The following is a 14,750-nucleotide window of genomic DNA, read 5'->3' on the forward strand; positions in this document are numbered from 1 at the left end:
CAGATCCCATCTATTTTCCTCTCTCTGGGTGCTACCATGCCTCACCACACCTTCTGGATGATCCCATTTTTATTAATGGAACTGGTTGCAGACCAAGATATTACTGAAACTGATCTAAATTTTCAGTGCATTATATAGTGGTTGTACCACAAATACAGGCTACAGTTAAAAATTAACCAAATTAAACTTCATACTGTCTCATCAAAGGAAAAATATCAGGCATTCCAGAATCATTCTTGACGTCACTTTCCAGGCCTTATAGTAGTTCACTGCAGCAAGAATTACATTATGGTCATAAACCAGAATTATTTCATGTGCTAAAACTCCTAAAGTAATACCTACAAAATTATGGCAAATACCATCAAAATGCCTATTTGGGCATTAAAAGGATGTGCTTAAACACACCTCTCCTCAGGAAAGCACATTATCACATGCTTAGAGCTGAATTCCTGTAAGTGCTTGCCTGAGCCATTGACGTCCCCAGATCTGTATGTGATCTCTCCAAATACAAACAGATCATCAGACTCTTCAAAATGACCTGTACAGCTCGCTCAAGCTACATGGGTTTTCTATTGAACGCACCGCCTGAAAAGACAATGTTGAGGAAATCATTTATTTCCCATTCTATAATATTTCTCTGCATTATAGTTTGTTTTAAAAATTACAATTCTCGCAACAACTTTACTTCTTCCTCATCGCTGTCAGTTACATTGACTAGGTGGATGCTGGAGGGAGTAGATGGGGTGGCTGACAAAACCTCCTCCAATGCTCCAACATCCAGCTGTGGTAGGGGGCTTAAATACCGCTCCTCGTTGCAACTGCTCTGACAGGACGCTACTTCAAGGCTCTCATAGCTGCGGTGGTCCTCACGTATACTTTCTTCTGGGTATTCCTTGAAAGGATAGTCTCCGTCCAGAGCTGAAAACATCACCTCCTGTCTTTGGTACCTTTCTTCATAAAAGCTAAGGCATTCAGGCACTGAGCTGGAGAAATTCCCACAGCCAAATGGAGGTCGGATGAATGGGCATGTGCTGCAATGAAAGAGATTGAAAGTTGGCTTTCAGAAATGCAGATTGCCTGGACTTCCATTCAGCTAAGAAAAACAGAATGACACTGATGTTCTACGCTAGGCAGCTTATCCTGTTGCAATGTTCAAAACACATGTACTTTAAAACCATGCCTAATTTAAACACAGTGGCCATAACAAGAGTTGTGCGTAGATTCCATATGCACCTCTTCATGCTTGATACGCGCATGATGTTGCTTTGAAACAAACACTAACCACAAATTTATTTATCAGTGAAATAATATGGATAAACCAGCATCTGATAAGCCTGCAGTATGTTAACCAACATACTCGGAATACTAAAACAAAGCATTAAAAGTCAGTTTGTGTTATTTCTGTATGCCAAAAATTGTGACAGAGCTGGGGTAAAACACTCTTATTTATTCTTTGAGTCAACTCTGGTGTCGTTACATTGTTATTACACAGGAGGACTGTGAGAGAATCATTGTGCCCAATATGCGGTTGTCAATATTAGTATTTAAAGAGTATACAATGATAAATTTTTAAAAAGCAACCGCATAGTAGATTGCAGGAAGTTAGTCTGTCAAATGTAACTGTATTCCTCTGGTCTCAGAACCTGATGCAGAATGACACACCTATTGTAATTTACGTAGTGTTACAGAAATTCACTACATTACATTGTTAAGAAAACAAAGTATGTGAAGAAGTAATAGAGCTCTATGGTGCAGACATTATAAAGATACTGATACAATGTCTATTGAGGTTTCAAGGAGACTTGAAATTCAATAGATCTTTCCAATCTAACCTTTAAATTTGTAGTGCGTAAATCTGCATACATACATTTGCACTGTCAATGCTACTCAGAAATTATGATTCTTGTATGCAAGAAATGAGTTTATAGAACTGAACTTATAAATCATTGTATACAAAGATCCTGGCATTAGCAAAGCTGGCAACCTTCAGAAGTCCATTAATGTGGGAACTCAGAACAGTCTTTTATGGTACAAGAACACTCCACTCTCTCAGAGGCCTGACAAAACTGCCTAATTTCAGAGACCAAGGGCCAAGCAAAATCCATCTTTAGCAATTTTGGGAATATGTGCTCTGTGTTTCTTTAAAGGACCTCAAAAATAGAAATATCATGTATTGCACTTATCAACTCATTAAGTTCTTTTGAGTTTGATGGGTCATCATCAGCCCTAATTTATGACCAGGTAGTCTTATTGCCATAGGAACATACTGGTTGCTGCCATTAGTAGGAATGAGCAGTGTATAAATTGGAAGAATTAAAGTCTAATAGTCATAATAATTTGTTGTGCTTGATTTTGCATGGTCCTGAAAGAAAAATTATGCCTTACAAAGAATAAGCATGGCCATGGGTTTTTGAAATGAGAGCACGTCAGTAGGCTATCGGACTTCTTGCGTTTGAGCAGCACGCCTGCTGCTGGGAGGGCGGTGGTCCTTTCTGTGCATGTTTAGCTTAGGAAATACCCACAGGATACTACATGTGTTAGCCTGTAAATTCTTTGATTGGGTGATCTTCTCTGACTGACTACTCAGAGACTGTGAGAGAAAAACTAGGAATTACTACTTACATAAGAATTCTGAAGACATTTCCCACCAGGCTGGATTTCAGAAATATTGGTAGTTATGACAGCTGCAATCATAGTACCCAGGAGACATGTCACACACCTACTGTAATTCTATCTGATCATTTTCAAAATATATTTACACTATCTCTACGTAATGCTTTTCTGTAGAAATCAATTGCAGTTAGATGCATAAAGTGTAGAGATGATACTTCTGTTTACGGTGGGCTTGGGAGTGCCAATTACTGCAATAGTACTATGGAGCCTTCAATAACTGGGCGTATATTACGAGCAGCCTCAGGCCAGCAGGTCCCACCACACAAGAGCTACAGGAAGGTAAGAGTAGCTTTCCTTCTGAATGCTCCACCTGCTTTCTGTAAGTCAAAAGACCCTCTGACTTTCAACATTTTTTCTTACTGGTATTGAAATGAAGGGTTTCATTACCTTGAGGGGAAATAGTGAGATCCAGGAACAAAGTAAGGGTGGTGAAATGAAAACCGAGGAGGTACTCCAAACAGACTGGCTGGCTGGCCAACGGGAAGAGACTCATAGAGATGTGAGTGAAGAAAAGGGGTAGCCTGGGGAAGAGGTACACCTCTGGGAAAAATAGAAACCCCTGGGTACTCCTTTGGGGGCTCACTATTAGAGACAGAAAATCTGCCATTAGCATTGGTTATGTTACTTGGGCTTCTGCTGAAGCTCTCAATGAAAACTGGTGTAGATCTCTTCAGGGAGCAATTGAGCCCAGATGATACATCAAGAGCTTCTGTTTGAGCAGGTTCAACAAAGTGCTGTGGTGAAATTACAGGGCGCAGGGGCAGGGTTGGAGATGGAACAGCCATTGATGTGGTGCTTGCACTAGTAGTCTGGAAAAGCGTAATTGGACCCGCATGTTGAATGGAAGAAGCCGGCAGACGGATGGCAGAAGGAGCTTCACCTTTAGGAAACAAAACAGTTATTTATCAGACATAAATAGAGGAAGAGATTTCATAAACAGCAGCATAGCATACCAGAGGAGAGCCAGAACCATTTCCCTCAAAACATTTTCTAGCATTACATCCTTGCAGCTCACAGTCATACACCGCCTGGCCTACGTGTGTTCTGACAGATGGGTTTGGAGCCCACACATTCAAGTTTCCTTCTACAGAAACCCAAGGGTGAAAGACAAAGGAAGTGGCTTATGAGTGTGGAGGCTGTGAGGCTGGCGAGGGCTCTGTCTTGTCCTGATAAGGCCACAGAATGGGGCTGGAGCGTGCATTTAGCACCTGAAGCTCAGAAGACCTCCCAAGTCTACTAGCTGAGTTGGAGCAAGCCAAATATTCTTGACAAATCTGTGTGATGCCAAAGCAGCAGTGAAGAGCAGAAACAACAGTTAAAACACCCTGCTCTCTGATACGTTTTCTTATTTGTTTGACCAATTAACATACCCGCTAGCCAATTTCACTTGGAAACATGTTGCAGAACATACACTTGAATGTACACTTCCAAATCCCACGTCATGTCAACAGGGCTGCCTTTATACAGAAAGATTTCAAAACACATTGCATAAGTATTTTCAAACCCTGCTACCTAGCCTAAGAATCTAAATTCTGAGTCAACAGGACTTAAATGTATCTAGATTTTTACAGTTTGTATTTAACAATCATTTCAACCACAATAGGATAGTAAACTCTGCAATAAAACATAATAGCATCTGAGGACAACATAACATAAAATATACTAGGGTAAGAAAACAAAAAATACTTTATTCCGTCAAATTTACAGAAGGATTTCAGAAAGGATCACACCACTAACTCAGAACTTCACCAGAACAAAGCTGAATGCTCTCTTTTACATCTCTGAATATTACCACATGGCATAAACAGGCATTTCATTTTCTTGCCTCATTAGAAAGTGAGTAGAAAGTACCTGGTGAGGTAAGACATGGGTGAGGTGGAGACAGAACAAGAAAAAGCAACAGAAACAGCTGCAGCTCAACAGGAAGCACATGCTGAGTAACAGAGATCCAAAAAGACCAAGAGGTGGGAGGAGGGAACCAGGAGCTACAAAGGCAATAGCAGGGATCTGTGGGCAATGAAGAAGCCAGAAGAATTTAAGAAGCTGAGGAAACAGTAGGTAGAGAGTAGGAGGCAGAGGAGCAGTGTAGAGGAGGACTGACAGAAACAATGGTGACAAGAAAGACTGAGCAATTGTTTTAACTATATCTACACTACTGTATGTATAACTTTTACTACAATAGGTAAATTCCAAATTCTTAAAATCGTTCACTACTGAAAACTCACAGACTGGAAGTCCAATACTGTTCTTAACACTGGGGATGACAACAGAGTAAGCAGGTGACTGGAAGGGACAAATGCCAGCTGGACTTGTACCGATGATACTCTGAGAAGCACTGGAAAATACAGCAGAGACAGGCAGTGGAAAACGCTTCCTTTTGCCTGGTCGTGGTTGATAAACCCAACCTGTCAGAGATGAAAAAAGATGAAGACATCCAGTTTTTGAGATGGCCTCATTCTTTATGTAAAGCTATGATATCTGTAATTCTGAAGTATCTTTAAAAAATTAGTCCAAAAACTGCTCCTATAGTCAATAGCCAAACTCCATCTGTTTCAGTGAGCTACCAAATGGGACATTTTATCAGAAGTGGACATTGTTTTTATAGTACTAAATCATAACTGTTTGGGAGACAAAGAAATACGCAACAGTGGGGAGTGACATGGCAGAGCTGAGGAAAGGGTGTTAAGAACATGACACTGTACCACGGGCTTGCAGTGTGGAAGAAAACCATGACTTTATACAAAATGTGGATCTTTCCTGACGGTTTCCTTAACCCCTTAAGTCTCACATATACCTGCAGGTTGGTGGAGACGATGGAAAATACGACACACTAGGAATCTTGTATAGATTGTGGAGGAGTACATTTACCTTTGACTTACAACATAAACCAAACGCTAACACATAAACATATTATGAATTTACACTGCGCAGCTTTGTTTCTCACACAGGCCAACTCTTAATGCTACTTTAAAGAGACTCCTTTTTTTTGTTTTTTTGCAGGGTGCAAGGAGAGAGGGAGAGTGCCGCTCTTGTCTTTTGCTTGTTTATGACAGATTTGTCAGATCTTGCCTACCAGGATTCGCCATAACCATGAACTAGCAGGATCATGACACCTGGTATCTCAACAGCTTTTAAAAAGAGTGCTCAAAGTGCTTGTGCTCTGTTTTATTGAACAGAAATGTGTTATGGGGAAATGAATTTAAGGGTACACATTTTTAACCCTTTTGACAAGAGGCTGAGAAACAACATCTTCCATGCTGTTATTTGTGAATCCCAAGTCTACACGTTGAAGAATCCCACAGAACACAATGCCGTTTGTACTTCTGGTGGCATTTCCCCTTCCTGCTTTTAAGGAACGGATGCATGTGTCACCACAGGCCACCTGGGCAGCTCTTTCTGGAGCACATAAAATGATGCAGTAGGCCATGTTCACAATAAACCTGTATCTGGCCATTGGACTACTAAAGCTTTCAGAAGAGCTGCCTTAGCTGTGGTAGTCTAGGACCGTAAGAAACATTAGAGGCTATGAAGGATGAAACATCATTTTGGATGCTTTAAATAATTCATATGCTTTCAGGCACTAGAAAGCTGACAGAAGGACTGCCTGCTTGACATTTTTGTAATTGTTTTCTCACTCTATTACTTGCTCTAATGAAAGAGATCCATTTTTCAAAAAATCTTGCACTTCTAAAGCATTCAGGTAAATAAATACATGTTTACCAGGAAACTCCTCTCTGTGCCTTTGTTTTATTTTCTGAGCTTCATCATAATAGGGCTGCTTCTGCTCTTCAGTCAGTTTGCTCCACTCCAACCCAAGCTGAACACTGATCTCTGCGTTATTGGCAGCTGGGTTAGCTTTTGCTAAGGCAGGCCGGTGAATCCTAGCCCACACCATAAACGCGTTCATCGGACGCTTTACATGGCCACTTTTGTCCTTGCTAAATGGAGTATCTGGCATACCTATGCAACAAAAGGAGGAAAGATGATCATGTTCCAGGCAATATATGCAATGCCGGTTACATGCAATAGTACATCAAGAGGATATTTGGCAACAGTCAAAAGAAGCACTAGAGCTTTGGAAGACATGAAACTCGATGCACATTTGGAGAGCAGTTCCTAGAAAAATAACTAAGGCTAAGGGAGTATCCTTCACTAACCTTCATTGAATCACTGCACAAGGAATCATTTACCTGGTTTTTGTTACATATTATTTAAAGAAAAAAAAAATCCTATGGGACTGCTAACACGCTGGTTTGGATTTCATTTGGCTAGACTATGTTCTTATGAATTTATAGACTAAGCATTGTGTAGCATAGACCATATCACTGCAATTTTGTCATCACCACCAGAACTCTGTATCCAAAGCCCTAACAATGCAGGGACCAGATCCAATGATGGTACAGCAGTTAGGTCCCACACCTCTGCGGTCCCTGGCTTCTCAGCTGAGGTTGCTGCTGTTCTGGGTTTCTGGTTGGGTTTTTTTTTCCCCCGCTCTCACTCTTTTCTCAGATTTGGACACTCATTTTGCCAGAGCAACCAATGTTACCAAAAGACTGTTAGATGACACCCAGCTTTGGCTCTTGTAAACAGAGACTGCACTTAAATTGAGCTGGTGACATGATGCACCCCCAGATCCCTCACAACTGATCCCTAAGCAAGCAATTTCCTCTCTGGAAAAGGCTTAGAAATTAACTTTCACATTATCAATAAAGGGCAAAAGTCTTCTAGTATTTAAGACCTTAAGTCACTAATTTTGAAAGCCTAGATATCTTTCAAAAAATATAAGCTTCTAATTTAGATGTTTCAAAATGTTCCTCATTTAACATGTCCAAATTTTCTCAGAGAGGTATATGAGTGCTTCATAGCTTTAAAAATCAAGCAGATTCCTGATCTTAAACTTACAATCACACCCCAATGCAATTCTGAACACTGTTATAAGGGTTTTAATGTAGTCAGGGAGCAAGTGGACAAGGCCGCATTGATTTTAACAAATCACTGGAGAGCTCCATGCTCCCGTGTGTTTATGTCTTACACTGAAGAAGAGAGTTGTACAAACTCCAGTCTATGCAGAGGGATGGTTCTCTAACGCGACCTTTCTCCTATCTGATAACCTGTCAGCTGTGTGACACTTACTGAGCCCTTGCAAGCTCTCTAAACGCAGTACCTGAATCGGAGGGCAGTACTGTGAGGGGAACATTTTTAGTTTCGATCTTTACTGAAGGCTCCAGTAAAGACTGCATTTTAAGCGGCACTTGTTTCACGGGCACTTTGGTGACGCGGATGAGCTCTGACGGCAGAGGGCCCTGGATCTGTATGCGGGTCCCAGGAGGTAAGGGATGAAACACAACTGGGATCTTCAGATCTTCAGGGAGGATCCCAAGCCCCTCACACAGCTGCGCCTTGCGGTCATTGGCGCTGGCGCGAGCAGGCCCACACAGGGACCCGGCCGGGGCACCCTCCTGTTCCACCTTCATCCTGCAGGCCTCGAGGGCCATGTTGGGCAGCTCCACTTTGACAGCAGCTCCTCTCCAGGGCTCCTTCCCATTCCCCCTCTTCTCCAGCACCTTCACCTCGTTCGGGCTTTCTCCGCTGCCCCTGTCAAGGTCCCCTTCTCTCTTGATGGCGCCGCGGGCCTCCTCCTTACCGCCCCACGGGGCTGGGGAGCACCCGAGTTCGTCCCCTGCCTCCCTGCTGTCCCCGCGGCAGCCCGCGGGATCGCCCTTCTCGGGCTCCTCCGCTTTGATGCGCCGCACCCTGAGGGGGCCCTTGGCCTCCCTCTGCGGGGCGGACGGCGGACGGCGGCGGGGGCCCGGGGACGGCTCCGGGGGAGCCCCGGAGCGGAGCGGACGCTCCCTCGCCCCCCGCTCCATCCCGCCGCGGCCGTTTGCCGCCCGCGGTCGTTACGCCAACGCTCGCCGCGCCCTCGCGCCGCCACCGCGCACCGATGGGCACGGACCCATCCCGCCTCCCGCCCCCGCCACGCAACGCGGGCGCCATGGAGACGGCTGGCGGAGACGCCGCGCTCCGCCCCGGCCGTTCTCCCCTCGCCACGCTCCGCCCACCCGCCTGCGGGGTGTCCGCTGGAACCATAGAGAGGTCCGCCTGGTAGCCCAGAAGGGCTCGCCGCCGTACTGTCGGAGGGCGCCCGCCGCTTCCGTTTCCGCTCTGGCCATGCTGGGGTGCTGGCGGGCCGCATCGGCCATCTCTGGGGGGAGCGGGCGGTGGGAGCGCTGCCTGCGCGGTTGCCGCCGCCTCTACATGGCGAAGAGCAAGTTCGAGTACGTGCGGGACTTTGAGGCGGACGACACGTGTCTGCCCAACTGCTGGATAGTGGTGCGGCTGGACGGCCGCAACTTTCACAGGTGAAGGCCGGGCGGGCAGCCAATGGCCGGGGCGCTTATAGCGGTGTGGTCGCTATGGTGACGCCTCAGCGAGCGGGAGGATGGGGGCCGGGGTACGGCGGGGCGCGGAGGGTGGTTTCCTCGGCCTGAAAGAGGAGGGAGCCTGAGCGGTGCCGTGCGCTTGGTCTGGGCTGTTCCCTGCCCGACCTGGGTGAATGCTGCTGGTGCAGGGGCTGCAGATCCTCCTGGTTATACCAGTGCCTTGGGTGTGCTGGGGGAGGGACAGCGGCTGGTGTACGGGGATATTTGACTGTGTTTGGAGTCGGCGGCTGTGTGGCTTTCGCCTTTCTTTGGATAAACAGTGCACAGTTCTCTGGAGTTGTAGGTGATGTGTTCTTGCTGGGGATTTGGTCTCTGGTTTGGTCACTGGCGTTCTGCTAAAGCCTTCACGTTTTGACAGGTTTACTGATAACGCCTTTGTTGGACCAAAAGACGCCCCCCTAGGAGAAAGGGAGTTTACAGAAAATAGCATTTGTCATTCTCTTATTCCAAGAAACATAGGGAAAACAGTTGTTTTGAAGGACTGGTTAGGGTGGAATACTGATTGGAAGAAGAATGGGTTATCCAGAATGTATAAAAAGAGGTTTTTTATTACTGCTTTTCGTACCTGCAGGGAACTCTCTGTCAGTATTGACAGGATACTGGAAATCAATATTTGATCAATAAATGAATTAGCATTTTTAGTAGCTTTTTAAGGGATTCTTATTCAACCATTTTTGCTTTGAAGGTTTTCTGAGCAGCATGAGTTCAAAAAGCCAAATGATGACCGTGCTCTTCATCTGATGACCAAGTGTGCCCAGACAGTGATGCAAGAATTGGAGGATATTGCTATTGCTTATGGACAGAGCGATGAATATAGTTTTGTTTTCAAAAAGAAGAGTAGATGGTTTAAAAGAAGAGCAAGGTAACAGCCACTTTGATGCTGAAGTGAACTTGTTTTGAACATCTCTCTCCACACCTGTAATTCTTCTTTAGATTTGCCTTTATCTACACACAGAAGTTAGGAGAAGGGCCGTGTTTGGGTATATACACTACAATTAGTTCACATTCTTCACATGAACTCTTTGCATGTGATTTTTCAGGAAAATATGTTCAGTGATACAGAGTTTTTAAAAAAGTTTTATCAAAACAAACATTAGAAACAAACGTTGTTAGAACAAACATTCTTTTACAAAATGTTTCCTTTTCCAAGCTCTTTTACTTGCTTCTCAGTACTTCCTGTTCTTCAGAAGAATCTATGCTGTTGCTGATCTGTTAGGCCATTATTTCAGACATGCTGCTATCCACCAGAATTACCGCTACTGATAGCTCAGATAATCACAGATGTATAATCATATTGATGTATTTCTTTGTTTTTCCTTTTGCTTTGTGTTTGCAAGTAAGTTCATGACTCATGTGGTCTCCCAGTTTGCCTCAAGTTACGTTTTCTATTGGAAGGATTACTTTAAGGACCAGCAACTTCTGTACCCACCGGGATTTGATGGACGAATTGTGTTGTATCCCAGCAACCAAAATTTAAAGGACTACCTCAGCTGGAGACAAGCAGATTGTAAGCGTTTCTAGAAAATGGAGATTTGTGCAGTTGAGTTCTCTTCCTTTCTGAATAGAAATGCCCTTATTGCCAGTCTATTTGTGTATATAGGTACCAGTGAAAGAACAGCAGGTAGGGTGGTAGTTTTAAAGAAACAATGTTAGAAGTGTTTTGGGCTTTGTATGGATGCTGAAACTTGGAGTCTTCAAGCTACAATTATCTTTGTTGGGAGTGAGTTCGGCACAGGAAATACTACAATTATTAATAGAATTCATTTATTATTTTTTATATTCCAGTAACCTTCTTTAATGAAGAGATGTGAACATTCAAATTCACACCATATAGCAAAATTGGAGCAGTCAAAATTGCCGTATGTTCCATGCTAGAACAGACCACTGGATTTCATTTCTAGGCTTTTGTTAGTACCTAGTCACTGTTGCTCAAATGAAGATAATTTATGTTACACATGAACAGCCTTCACCCTTTGCTCTCCCTTTTCAGAATTATAAGGAAATATGTCTTCTAGTCATTCTTACAATATGAGTACTTTAAAAATGGATCAGAAAGATTGTATCTGATATTATTAATTCCCCTTTATTCTTGACTGTTGCTTGGATATGACTGGAAATAATGTTTTTTTCTAAGCTGTCACTCAGATTTACTAAATACTCTTTCTCTCACTCTTTTTCTGCAGGCCATATTAATAATCTTTATAATACAGTGTTTTGGATGCTTGTACAGCGAAGTGGTTTGACACCAGTGCAAGCACAGGATAGACTCCAGGTAAGACCCTCTTGAAGTCGTGTTTTTTTTCTTGCTACAAAGAAAAGTGTAAGATTTGCTAAGCTGTGTATTGCTGAACCAGCAGCCCTGGCTGGCTTGTTTGTTCTTACTGGAATAATTTTGCAGGTGTAGATTCAACAACTTCTTGAATTGTACAGATGTTAATATGATTAGCAAATGATGGTTTTTTGATCAAATTATTAGCAGGATTTTGATTTCTCAATTAGCAAGGTCAGAAATCATGTCATATAAACATCCAGTATCCATTTGCATGAAGTATGATGGCAGGATTCATCTATTACTGATTCCCAGTCACTTCAGCAGATTATTTCTGTTTTCTCCTGGAGTCTATTGACTTTCTTCTATTTGTCTTGAAAATGTAATAAAAACCCTCTGTGTTTCAATATCCTGATTTGGCAGTTGCAAATAATTCCTCTGTTGTGAGATGTTGTGGTGGGTTATCACAGAGGCGCTGATTGGCTTGGCCTTGGCCAGCGGTGGGCCCGTCTTAGAGCCGGCTGGCATTGGCTCTATCAGACACAGGGGGAGCTTCTAGCAGCTTCTCACAGAAGCCACCCCTGTAGCCCCCCCGCTACCAAAACCTTGCCACGCAAACCCAACACAGATGTAATTAAATATTGTAATTTAAAGATGAAAACCTGTATAATTGTCAGTCTTACTTCCAATATTCACCCATCTACCCTAGAGATTCAGTTTGTTTGTTTTCTGTAAGAGTGCTTTTTCTTTTCATTTCCTCTCAGGGAACTCTGGCTGGAGATAAGAACGAAATCTTATTTTCTGAATTCAACATCAACTACAACAATGAACCTTTGATGTATAGAAAAGGAACTGTCTTAATATGGCAGAAGGTAAAAAAAAACTCTATTACCATTTGCTTCATGCTCACGTTTTAAATAGGTGCTTGAGGGCGGACAAGCTACACTGTAAGATCACCAGGCGTATCCCAAATGTATTTCTATGTATAAATATATTTTAAAGCTAACTATATTTGCCATATAATGATGTGTAAGATGACTAATTGTTTTGGAGATGTTTTTGAGAGATCTGTATCTATGAGCATAGTATAAAAACTAGTCTCTGAAATCTGGCTTAGATACAAATTATTACCATTGAGATAAAATGTGTATCAACAGATGACAATGTAAATGTAGAATTTCACAAGACTGATGTATTTGCTAGATAAATCTCCCTTGTTTAATGAATCATACGGTCAATTTCTTAGCGTTACCAGCTTTGAAAATTGAGGAAGTATTCTGCTTCCTAAAAAATTACATTTTAATGACCGTTGTCAGTTTGATATGGTAATCGCTGGGGCCTGTGCCAGGCCCTTCACAGGGTTAGATCCCAACTATTTCCACTGCAAAGAAACTAGGAACTTTCATTCAGTAAAGTAGCTCAGTTCATAGTACGGTTAGTCCCTTTCTACTTCTGTAAAGGAGCATAGTAAGGAGTGCAGCTGTTAATGAGGAATTCCTTTCAATGGTAACTTAGAAATGTTCATTATTGTAGGATTATGTCATTGAACTAATCAGAACAGAGACAGGCTCCCACCTGGAAATACATTCCACTTGCTCCTTACGCGTATTTTTTCTTGGTAATTGTAGACATTTGCAGGGATTCCCATTTGCCTTATATATCTCCAAATTAAATATTGTACTTTATTCAAGAATACTTGTGAATTTGCAGGTAAAGTCTTCAAGCCATGTGATGATGACTGGCAGTTTCAATTGCTCATGCATCAGTCTTTAAATTGAGAATAGATTCTCTTTCAAAAGATTCAGTGTTCAAATTCTGTGGTATGCTATAGGGTTGATAGTTGGTTTTGTTGTAGCTTTGTTTCTTGTCCATTTGTGAATCCCCTCTGGAGTCTTATATGTCTGCTAATGTGTCAACTGTATTTTCAGACTAACGAAGTCACGACTAAGAAAATAAAACTGCCAAAGGAAGCAGAAGAAAAGGAAGTTGAAGTGACCCGGATTAGGACTAAAGTTGTTCCCCTGCACTGTGACATTATTGGGGACCAGTTCTGGGAGGAATATCCGGAAATTCTGGCTGAGGATAGTTGATATCTCCCATGAGTATTACTGGTAGTTTACGTTTTGCTCTGCTTGGGTTGTTGGCAAGTAAGGAGTATGAATGGTGGCTGGCAGAGTTTAACCTGTAACCTTCTTTAACAACTAAATTGGTTTTAGCGCTGTTGTTGCCTGAAAAAGACACCGGTATGTCGTCTGACATACAAGGATATGCCAATACAAAAAACCTAACATCATGCTGTATTTTGAACGTTAAGAACTCATAAATTAAGACTTTTCTCCTTCCTTGTACATGCATATTTGTAGAAATAGTGTGTAGAAATTTCATGCATTTCTATAGCATTTAAACCATGAGGTATTTTACTGAACTGCCGAACTATTTGAACAGCTAAAAGCAGAGGAGAAAATAATTCTTTTGATTTTTGTTTCAAGTGAAATGGACCAGAATACTTCAGTTGGCATTTAGTATCAAATTTCAAGGCCAGTGTGTTTAGTCAGATTAGTGACAAACTGTTCAACTGCCTGATGTTTCTGATTTTACAGAAAGGAAATGGAGTAGCCCAGCAGTTTCCTGTGACTGATTTTAAAAGCTTTTGTCAAATGTACAGGATTTTTATACTTTTTAAAAATAATTAAAAAAAATTTCTTTCCCTCCTGTGTTTGTGACTTGGCCTTTCTCATTCCTGAGACTTTTACTAGTAATTACTAGTAATTTAACTAGTAATTTACAATGACCCTTTGTTAAAACAGTTAAATCATACAACCTCTCAGAGCTGAAATATTTCTGCTAATGTAAAGAGGCTTGTCCCAGTGTAACTGAACTTGAGGGAAACAACCTATTTCAGTATAGAAATACAATATAGTAGGTATTTATAAGGATATTATTACTGCTTTTAACCATACTGGTTTCAAAACCACAGTGCTAGAACAGTAATCTGGCTGGCAAGCTGTTGCTAAGGGATAAATAATCAGCAGTTGGGACTGGCCATAAAAATGGTAAGAGGATCAAATCTGACTGAAGAAGGTCAGTACTGAGTGAGTTTGCCATGAATTCACATACCAGCCTGCTCTCTTTCCACAGGAAAAATCTACACAGTTGAGGCAATACGCAATTTTTTTTTTTTAACACTAAACAGGTACTGATGTAAAATTCTACTTTGCAGTTTCTTTCTGTGAATAAACTATGAGTCTATGCATTTATAATAGCACAGGGCTTCCCCTTTCCCACTCTCCACTGGTACTGAGTGGTTAAGTACATGCAATGAGAGAATGCATATTTAGTTTGTAGAATGGGCTGTATAATTCCTA

The 14,750-nt window shown here is 42.1% G+C and overlaps 2 protein-coding genes across 4 annotated transcripts; one reads left to right on the forward strand and one right to left on the reverse strand.

Moving 5' to 3' along the window:
- Nucleotides 1-661: 661 nt before the first annotated feature.
- SOX30 (SRY-box transcription factor 30) lies at nt 662-8,543 on the reverse strand. Its single transcript, XM_054842249.1, has 5 exons — nt 7,838-8,543; nt 6,394-6,633; nt 4,899-5,078; nt 3,061-3,553; nt 662-1,031 (listed from the first exon to the last, which is right to left on the reverse strand). Exons 1-5 carry the CDS (start codon nt 8,541-8,543, stop codon nt 662-664), a joined length of 1,989 nt encoding a protein of 662 aa, XP_054698224.1.
- A 292-nt stretch (nt 8,544-8,835) lies between these two features.
- THG1L (tRNA-histidine guanylyltransferase 1 like) lies at nt 8,836-14,101 on the forward strand. Of its 3 annotated transcripts, XM_054841732.1 has the most exons (6): nt 8,836-9,035; nt 9,802-9,978; nt 10,454-10,623; nt 11,300-11,388; nt 12,150-12,257; nt 13,314-14,101. In XM_054841732.1, exons 1-6 carry the CDS (start codon nt 8,845-8,847, stop codon nt 13,473-13,475), a joined length of 897 nt encoding a protein of 298 aa, XP_054697707.1. In that variant the 5' UTR covers nt 8,836-8,844; the 3' UTR covers nt 13,476-14,101. The 3 variants fall into 3 exon arrangements, with proteins under 3 accessions (XP_054697707.1, XP_054697708.1, XP_054697709.1); XM_054841733.1 differs by lacking the exon at nt 8,836-9,035 and having other exon boundaries at nt 9,841-9,978; nt 10,458-10,623; XM_054841734.1 differs by lacking the exon at nt 8,836-9,035 and having other exon boundaries at nt 9,912-9,973; nt 10,544-10,623.
- The last annotated feature ends 649 nt before the right edge of the window (nt 14,102-14,750 follow it).

This window comes from Grus americana, chromosome 14 (genome assembly GCF_028858705.1).
Source record: "Grus americana isolate bGruAme1 chromosome 14, bGruAme1.mat, whole genome shotgun sequence".
Lineage (NCBI taxonomy): Eukaryota > Metazoa > Chordata > Aves > Gruiformes > Gruidae > Grus > Grus americana.

Excerpts from the sequence above, each read along its gene's own strand:
- THG1L (XM_054841732.1), top strand. The coding sequence starts at position 8,845 with ATGCTGGGGTGCTGGCGGGCCGCATCGGCCATCTCTGGGGGGAGCGGG. Across the intron at positions 9,036-9,801 it reads GACGGCCGCAACTTTCACAG|GTTTTCTGAGCAGCATGAGT; the intron begins GTGAAGGCCGGG and ends TTTGCTTTGAAG. Across the intron at positions 11,389-12,149 it reads AAGCACAGGATAGACTCCAG|GGAACTCTGGCTGGAGATAA; the intron begins GTAAGACCCTCT and ends ATTTCCTCTCAG.
- SOX30 (XM_054842249.1), bottom strand. The coding sequence starts at position 8,543 with ATGGAGCGGGGGGCGAGGGAGCGTCCGCTCCGCTCCGGGGCTCCCCCG. Across the intron at positions 3,554-4,898 it reads CAGTATTGGACTTCCAGTCT|GTGAAGCTCCTTCTGCCATC; the intron begins GTGAGTTTTCAG and ends TGTTTCCTAAAG. Across the intron at positions 1,032-3,060 it reads TCTCACTATTTCCCCTCAAG|CACATGCCCATTCATCCGAC; the intron begins GTAATGAAACCC and ends CTTTCATTGCAG.